Consider the following 9408-nt stretch of genomic DNA (forward strand, 5'->3'; position numbering starts at 1 on the left):
GTCCACCCTCGCTTGCTGTAAGTCACAGGAGAGCTCATCTTTGCTAGTCAGAGGTGCAAAGGTGAAGAGGATTGTGGGAGGCAGTCACCAGAAGCCTCTCGAGACAGGGATGGAGACTTCAGGATGTAGACATGGAATCTAGTGGGAACAAATGCAGAGGCTGGGGTGTGTGGGGGAACAAGCTTAGGACACCACAGGAAAGGGCCTCAGGGTGCTGCAGCTCAGTCCTCCTCCTGCACCCTCTTCTCGCTCCTTCCAACCACTACTGACAGATGGCAACAGCAAGAAGGTAAAACCAGGAAGAGCTGGGAGGCTTGGAGGTTCATCCACTTACTACTCTCAGCAGGAGGCTGAGGCAGAAGGGAGGAGAGTTTTGTGTGTGTGTGTGTGTGTGTGTGTGTGTGTGTAGGGAAGTCTCCCCACTCCACTTTCTCCATCTCCTCCTGATGACAGATATTAGCGGTCAATGACAGCTTCTCTTCCATTGTCTCCCTGCCAAGCTGTCATGGGTCCTCCTGAGTCTACAGACCACCAGCCTGTCCAGAATGGGAGAACCAGAGATTACAATACAACTCTCAGATATGATTACTTCAACCTCTCCTTATAAGCTGCCAGGGGATGATAGATGTGGGAAGCAGAATGTGACTCCTGGATCCAGGAGAACCTAAAAACATCCATGCTGGCAAAAGCTGGGTCAAACAAACCCAAGACCCTCAGCAAACTCTCCAGGGTCCCTCTGCTAGGTCCTGGAGGTGTCTTCTTGATGCTTCCCAAGTGACCATAGATGCTCTTAGCAGGAGGATCACTCATCCAAGAGAAGGTACCAGGGTTCTCTCTCTCTCTCTCTCTCTCTCTCTCTCTCTCTCTCTCTCTCTCTCTCTCTCTCTCTCTCTCTGTCTCTCTCTCTCTCTCATTACCTATTTCTGGCAACAGGTGAGGAGATGGGCTCTAAAGCCAAGATGGCCTGGGTTCTGGAATCTTGTCTATTTTCTACTTGCGTGACATTGTGGAAGTTAAATCTCATTTGAATTGTGCGTAGTCTCATTGTCTTAAAATTGAAAATTTACACATCTGCATGGTGTGAGCTTTTCATAAGATAGCACGTGGTAAGTGCTTAAGGACCAAGTTGTATGCATTTAGCTTTGTTAATACTACCAACCTGCAAGAGATGACCAGTCAGGAACCCCACATATGTTTCAGGCTTTATTTAAAACTGAGATTTTAGCCACAGCTCAATTTAGCCTTAATTGAACCTGGACTTGGCATCCAGGAGCCCTGTTTTCAAACTCTGGCTTAGTCACTGATTGGGCAGGTAACCTCTGTAAGCCCCAATTTCTTTGTTACTGAGGTAGATGAAGAGTGGAGGCTATTTGGAGGATTAGATGCAACAGGAGCCATGGACTCTAAAGCCCATTCAGAATTCATACATACTGAGAGCTCTGATCCTTGGTTCTGAGACCCATGACAGGGCAGGTGGGGGGTCCTACATCCATTATTCCAGTGCTTTTCCACAACCTTCCACATACCCTTAGGGTGTTCTTATTAAATCCTCACAACAACTCCTGGACACACACGAGGCATGGATCAGAAGCTTCAGTTTACAGGCAGATGAAGTTTAATGTCACAGGAGGTAAAAATGATTGCTGTTAGAGTCTTGGGTCTGGGCTCAGAAGGATAAAGCCTCCCCTGTAGAAGGACACAGTGGACAGTGGGACCTCCCATTAATGCTTCTCCTGGGAACAAAAGGAAGGGGACTATTGAAAGACACTGGCAGGTTACCCTGGCTGGATGGAAGCCAGGGTGAAGACACAAACTGAAGATGGCCCAGGGTGGGGGTGCGGAACCAAGAAGAGCTTTTGCATGTGGCCCACGATACTCTGTCCTGCAGGGTGCTTCCTGACCCAGGGAGTGTGTGGTGGTTGAAATTCAGCTGTGGATCCTACTTCAAGGTAGGATTGTTGATCCATCTAGAGAATGGCAAAGGCGCCATCTGGACTTTCAATACTTTGACCTGTGAGGGTGGGCTTTTCCCAAGGCTAAATCTGGAACTGGCTGCATCTTGTTGGATCCCACAGCTCTTGCTGGCTGTTCCTCTTTGCCTCCTGAGAGCATACCCATGCTCATCCAAGTTAGGTCATGCTTGATAGGTAAAGGTTCTGGGGCCTTATTGGAAGGAAGAAACAATCCTCAGAAAGATAAGAATGGAGATGGAGGCACACACCTTTAATCCCAGCACTCAGGAGGCAGAGGCAGGTGGATCTCTGTGAGTTCGAGGCCAGCCTGGTCTACAGATCGAGATGTACAAATGCATAAAGCTCCAGCGCGCGCGCGCACACACACACACATACACACACACACACACACACACACACACACACACACACACACACACACAGGGGAAGGAGTCCAAGACACCAAGAAAAGAGACAAGGGGGGGGGGCAGATAGATTCAAGAGCTTTTATTGAGAATCTTAGGGGTGATGATGACTGGGAATGCGAAGCCTAGTGCTGGACTCTTCGAATGGACTGCAGCTGTCCAGTATGGGCCTGTGTGCCAAAGTCACTGTAGGTACGGAACTCCCCACTGTGCCGGTCCCGCTCTAAAATGTACTGGTAGCCTCGGTAGCCTGGGTACTGGTAGGCCACCCACCTAGGATAGTGAAGAAAACCATAGTGGGAGGGCACTGCATCACTCCCTTCTGTCTGGTCCCCTCAATAGTCCCCTGTCCCAGCTACCAGCAGCCAGCTCTGAAGCCATCGGTCCAGCTCTGCCTTTTGCTCTGGGTCTTCTTGTGATCTGTCTTAGCCTGTCTCCGTCTCCCCCATCCACCCAAGTTTTCAACCCCCCACATTCCCACGTACTCCCGTGGCTCCTGGTCTGCTTTGCCTCTACCCACTCTTTCCACCCTCTTATTCCCCCCCACACACCTCTGTTCACCTCTAGCACCCTCCATCATCCCCTCATCTTTTCTTTTGTTTTCATGAACTTCCCACTCTCCCCATCTCCCCTGGTCCAGCCCCAGCACTCACGCTCCAGAGCTGACTTTGAGGGAACCCACATCTTTGCTGGTCCAGCCCATGGAAGGCAGTGATGGGTAGTCATCACTGAGTTCAAACTTGCAGCCTTGGAAGTTTTCCCCCTCAAACAGTGTCACACGGCTGTCGCCGTGGTTCTGAGGCACAGAAATAGGGGATGGGGGTTACAGAGATGTCAGGCCCTGCAAAGAGGTGTTCATGGATATAATCTCAACCCTAGTCACCCAGTTCCTGCTCAGTACATATCATGCAGCCTCTTAGGCATTTCAGGAGAGTTCACCTCATCAGCTCCCAGGAAGTCTGGCCAGCTGGGATGCTCAGAGGCTCCATCTGGGCCCTGCCAAGACTTTTGAGTTGTTTGCAAAAACTAGGCAATTCCCAGGGATTCTTTGAGCTCAAGGCTGAAGGGACAGAACCTTTTTGTTACCGTCATCTCTTTGTTTTATTTGCGGTAATGGGGATCAAACCCAGTTGAGAATGCTAGGTTAGCCTTCAATTTGTGATCCTACTGTCTCAGCCTCCAAAGAAACTGGAATTATAGGCATGTACCACTCTTGCCCTGGGCCTACTTTTTAGGAGGAAATTAGTCTCTGAGACAAAAGTCTGGCCCCTTAACCAGGATATTTCTTTCTTTTTTTTTTCGGTTTTTTGAGGCAGGGTTTCTCTGTGTAGCTTTGTGCCTTTCCTGGAACTCACTTGGTAGTCCAGGCTGGCCTCGAACTCACAGAGATCCGCCTGGCTCTGCCTCCCAAGTGCTGGGATTAAAGGCGTGTGCCACCACCGCCCCGCAACCAGGATATTTCTTTAAGAGCCTCATTGACCACCCAACTCCTTGCTCAACTTCCCATTGCTGCCCCTCTCAGACTGGGACCCAGCTAACGGATGCTGGATGGAACAGTCAGAACAGACAGGTGGGCATGGTGGTGTTGGCTGCACTTGGCCTTCCTAGCACAGAGGTCCTCCTCCTGCAGGGTTATGGTCCCTCACAGCCTCTGGGAACAGATAAATTGGACTGGACTGGGTCCACTAACCTTTATCATCAGCCCCAGGACTCACCAATACCTAAGTGAGCATGGATGAAGAGTGGGGACCTCCTCTCTGGGACATTTGACTCATTATTTTACACACACACACACACACACACACACACACACACACACACACACACACACACACACACACACCTCTCCGACACTCAGAGACACGCTGACACTGCCCCTGTTCTCAGCCTGGTGTCATCTGTATGTTAACACATTTGACCCTGTTACGTCACATTGTGTCTCATTTCTAAGACTGTGTATGGGGCTAACAGCAACCACCTCAGCCTCCTGGGACTGCGTGATGACAAAGGTTCCTCACACCTGTGGTGGACTGAGACCAGGGCCGGGCATGCTCAGAACTGGCTGTCTTTGATGCTGTCCGTGGTGCTGATCCAGAACTGTGTCCAGAGCCCCAATTTTCAGACGTTTTTGGTTCTGGAGTAATGCCACGACCACCGCCCCTCCCCGCCAGGAGTTTGTTCGCATATCCTGTTCAGGGGAGTAGGTTTTCCAAGGCACCACGCTTTTGCTGGGGCCTGGAGCTAGGCGACGGAAAAGGAGGGGAAGTGGGCCGTGCTCACCGCACAGAGCACTGGCCTGAAGGACAGCAATTGGTTGCTGTGGTGGCTGCTACTGCCGCTCCAGGCACTCCAACAGGGATAGTCTCCCTTCTCTAGAATGAACTGCTGTCCCTGGAAATCGGGGTACTCGAAGGCCACCCATCTGAAAAAGGAGAAGGGGAGCTGGGAGGCATCTGTCCAGTCTCCCTCACCATCATTATCACCTTGTTTGCTGTGATTTAAAAAAAAAAAAAAAAAAAGACCCAGGGACCCAAACTCTTTCTCCAACTCTAGATCATTCCCCAGACACACCCAGCCCCTCTGGAGAATGAAAATCCCAAACCCAGTGCTTTCGGGGCTTGGAAGGGCCTAGGCCTCCCATTCACGGCCCACAGGTTAGAAGGAATGCTTCGGTTTATAAACATCACCAGATCAAGGACTGTCTTCAGGGATTCATGTGCCTTCGGAGGGATGCATCCAGCCCTCCGGCCTGCAAAGAAACCTCAGCTCTCTCCAAGACCCCAAGCTGGCTTCTAGGCTATTAAGAGGGGGCCGGCAGGAAGGATCTGTCTCCACAAAGCCACCTGACTTCTCACAAAGAAACCTGTTAGGGTTTCAGGGCGCCCCGTGGATTGTGTCTCGCCTTTGTCTTGGGGGATGGTTGGGAGTTTTGGAGAGGACCAAGGCTTCTCTCGTTGATGAATCTGTCTAGGGGCATCCTGGAGTGGAGGCTGAAGTCCCAGGCTCTGACTTTGGCTGGGGTGGAAATGAGAGAAGCTGGACACCCCCTGAATTAGTTCAGCCGCCGCCGCGGCAGGCTCACTCACGCGCCGTTTTCCACCTTGACCGAGCGCACCCTGCGCAGGGCTCCTCGCTCGCAGACGTTCGCACAGTCGCTCAGCAGTCGGCAGCGACGACCCTGGAAGTCCTCCTCATCCCAGAGTGTGAGGCAGGCGGGCGCCGGGCCCGGCGCGGGGGCGCTGCTCATGCCGCTGCGGTTTAGGTAGGGCGGGATCACTGACTAAGCTCTCAGGAGCCCTCTACTTAACCTAAGCCTGCCCATCCCCGGCAGGGTGTACCGGACCCTGGGGCTGGATCCGGCCTGGGTCTAGATACAGACTGCGGGAGGCAGGGGCTTTCCCTCGTTTCTCCCTCCCTTTCCCCAGCCCCAGGTACTCACGGGATGGGTGAGCACCGCACGCCCGGAGAATGGACAGGCTGCGCGCGAGCCTGGTGCGCAGCGCTTTATACCCGCGTCTGGCTGCCTCTCCCTGTGGGATCCGGGCGCGGTGGGCCAGCTGAGTCAGCTGGCAGGCTTTGGTCAGCCCTGGTCTGCACAGGCAGCGGAGCCACCGATCTGGTCCCAGTCCGCCGCCGGGGTGACAACGGAAAATGCTGAGGCGCACATCGCGTGTCCGCAGGAGCCCAGGCTGACTCTGCGCTTTCTTTCAGTGGAGGCTTAAGCCTGGCAGAGACTCCCAGGCTAGGGGCAGAACATGCACACCCTGGCACAGACTCTCAGGCGTGAAGGCTAAGCCCGAGACTTAGCCTTTCCTAAGCCTGACCCAGCACGGTTCTTCCCAATGCTGAAACTCCCTAGGTGAAGATCTCTTTTGGGCGTCGCTAGGGCGGAGGAAGAGAAGACCCTTCTCTAACGACCCTGCATCAAGCCCCCCAGGCCTCCTTTCGCTGGAAGATCTGTCCATCACTGCCCTTTCTTCCCGAGCTGGGCTTCCCAACTAGACTTCTCCCGCCCCGAGGTCCAGACCAGGCCTCGCCGCCAGGCGGCACTAAACACAAAAAAGCATTCGGGAGGGCTTATTATGTTTGCTTGGATTTTAGGACTACTGGTGCCAACAGGAGGATTGACTGTCCTAGGTAGAAAAAGCATCTCAACCTTCCCCACCACCCGCTAGAGAGCCGAGGCCGCTCGAGCCCTAGAATGCCGGGCTCCTGACATAGGCGGCGGAGGGGGGTGGCGGGGAGGCGCTGGGGGTGGCAATAAAGGCTTAGAGCCCCAGGGAGGTAGGTGCAGGTTCGCCTCACCGTTAGCTGTCAACTAGACACGAGCTTCTTGCAGATCTGTAATGCAAGTGCTCTTTAATGGTGAGAGGCTATCCCAGCAGGAGAGGTGGCGGGTGGAGGGAACTATTTTGCCACTCCTGTTTGCCAAGCGCCTCCCTTATAAACTCAACAGCAGCCTGGTGGGTTCAGTTTGCACACACAAATGTGGAAATTGAAACTCAACCTGGTTCGGGGCTCTGTGCAAACTCGCAACTGGCCAGTTTCAGAGTTAAGAAAAGCCAGGATTTTTGTTCTGTTGCCTCCCACCCCAACTCCTGGAAGCTTACTTAAGGCGCCATCTTTCACCTAATCTGCCGAGTCCGTTCCCAGCCCAGAGCCTTTACATTTGCCCTTTGAGTCCCCTGGGGCGTCTTAACCACACACTCTTGGCATGCAGCTCCCCTGCCACTTTGTGGGTGATGCTAGTCACAGCACTCTTACCACCCATCGCGTCCATTTCCTCTCTAGCATTTGCCCGTCTGAAGATACCCTCCTCTTAGTTCATGAAGGCACCGGCGCCTCCTTCACCAGACTGTAAGCCCCACACAAATGGGTAGGAACTATGTTTGCCTTGTTCCCAGTTATCCTCCTCAAACCTAGCATGATACGGAGCAGGAATTCAATAAAACTGGAGTGAATTAACAAGATGGCCAACTGTGGGCCAAATGCCCCCGGGGAAGGAGTGTACAAGAACATCTCCAGTGGTGTGGGGATGATGGTTTGCCCTTCCTACTAATCCCATTTCTGGAGTTCTGAGCTTCTGGGGGAGGGGGGAGACAGCACCTCCCTTTGGCCTCTCCGTTCACTAGTGAGAAAAGGCTGTTGGGAGTCACATACATGAACTTGAGTTGAGGCTATAGTCCAAGTCAGGGGAACATGGGTGGAAAATAGGATAAGCCTGACTAGGTTTGATTGAGCGTGGAGCTGGAATTACTGCTCAGCTGCTTGACTCTTCCCTAGAGAGGGCTAGACAAACATAAAAGGACTATGATTTTTCCCAGACCATAGGGGAAAGTCCTGACTCCATATAGGACAGCAGCTACTCCTGAATGCTTAGTAGTCTCGATTCTGCTCTGTGTCACAAGTCCTGGCTGCAGCAAGAAGTGAGGCTTGAGAAAAGAAAAAATACATAATAAAAGATCATTTTCCTTCTATTGGACAATTCTAGAGGTGGCCACCAGGGGGCGGAGCCAGTCTGCACTGGCCAGAAAGCCAGACCTGGGGGTGTGTGTGTGTGGGGGGGGGTGTTGCTTAGGAGGGGCTGTGGTGGTGACTGCAGGCTATACGTCTATGCTGTTGGTGACTGTGCCCATGTGTTAGCTCCGAGACTGTGTTTGTCATGTTTGGCAGGAGCTAGGCCTGGGGTGGGGGCATCTTCCAGTCCGTGTGTTCGTTAGGAGTCCTCAGAGATGTGTTCGCTCCAGGGTTTGGAAAGACACAGAGGGAAGATGAGCTCCTCCTTAGAATTAGGAGTATCCTGGTTTGGGGGGTGGTGATTTCTATGAAAGTCTATGCTTTCCAGTTGGACATTCTCTTGGCAGCAGCCAGTCTCCCCGCTCCATCTGCACTGGGGTTTCCTCATCAGGAAAATATAAAGGTTGCACCACACATCCATGGTTTTTAGTTCTATCTGCAGTCAGCTAAATGGCACATCTGTCACCACCACACCTGCTTCTGCCACCCACAGCAACTGAGGTCGCATGTCCCCCAAGCCTCAGAGAATGAGAAAGGGAAGACACCACTGAGAGAGGCCGGGAACCTCCCAGGCAGCCCCTGCACCTTGACGGGCCAGAAGAAAATACGAGGGATGCTGGGCTGTAGATGCCTTCCATTATCCTCCCATCCCCAGCGGCCTGGTCCAGCTCCAGCCCCTGGTCTCCCTCTCTTCCCCCCTCCTACCCCCAGCAGCTGTTCCTGTTTGTTTTCCCAGATTGGTTGAGCTTAGAGCTTCCTGAAGGATGGATGCCCAGGTGGCTTTGTTTGCCAGCTTAGTACCATCCCTTTTACCTCCTCCACATCCACAGATTTGACATTCAGGGAACAGTCAGGAAAAAAACAAAACCAAACCAGAAACCCAGCAACCTCAGCTTTATACCCCCCAAATCACTTGGAGATCTCACAAGGCTCTCTGACCCCACTGAGGTGATCATCTCACATAGGGACCTTTGGCACACACATCCCAGGAGTCCTAAGACCTTATCCACATCACCACTCTTGTTCTGTCTATCCCCACCCCATGATTTTAAGAAAATACCCATTCCATGTTGACCCTTGGATCCACAAGGAACCTTCAGGCTTGAGCTTGACTGCTTCCATAAGGAGGAGCTCACACTCCACCCAAATCCTCCATCCCATGTGGGAACTTGTGGACTCTGCAGATAAGTGCCCAGACCCAATCCTGAGTTCCCATCCACAACTCCATCTCAGTAAAGATCCAGAGAATGCCTAGGGAAGGGGCACTGCCCCTATATGGAGCCTTAATCCATGAAGAAGCCTGTTTCTCAGTACTGCTGGACAGTTTAGAGGTATTGGTGGCTAATGTCCTTCCCTCAAGGTGGCCTGATCCCACCTCTTCCCCTCATTTCACAGGGAAATTATCCAGGGCCTTGGGGACTGAAAAATGCAAATTCTGAGAGTGGTGCCCTCATCCACCCAGGTCCCATTGCCAGCCTGTCCTCGGCAGCCTCCTAGCTCTCCAGGCCCCGCCC

General features: G+C 52.7%; 1 protein-coding gene across 1 annotated transcript; it reads right to left on the minus strand.

Moving 5' to 3' along the window:
• Window positions 1-2444: 2444 nt before the first annotated feature.
• Cryba2 (crystallin beta A2) lies at window positions 2445-6350 on the minus strand. Its single transcript, XM_052749254.1, has 5 exons — window positions 5817-6350; window positions 5464-5628; window positions 4658-4799; window positions 3031-3173; window positions 2445-2650 (listed from the first exon to the last, which is right to left on the minus strand). Exons 2-5 carry the CDS (start codon window positions 5622-5624, stop codon window positions 2503-2505), a joined length of 594 nt encoding a protein of 197 aa, XP_052605214.1. The 5' UTR covers window positions 5625-5628; window positions 5817-6350; the 3' UTR covers window positions 2445-2502.
• Window positions 6351-9408: the final 3058 nt, after the last annotated feature.

Source organism: Peromyscus californicus, unplaced genomic scaffold, assembly GCF_007827085.1.
Source record: "Peromyscus californicus insignis strain IS unplaced genomic scaffold, ASM782708v3 Scaffold_21__1_contigs__length_65335640, whole genome shotgun sequence".
Taxonomy (NCBI): Eukaryota; Metazoa; Chordata; class Mammalia; order Rodentia; family Cricetidae; genus Peromyscus; species Peromyscus californicus.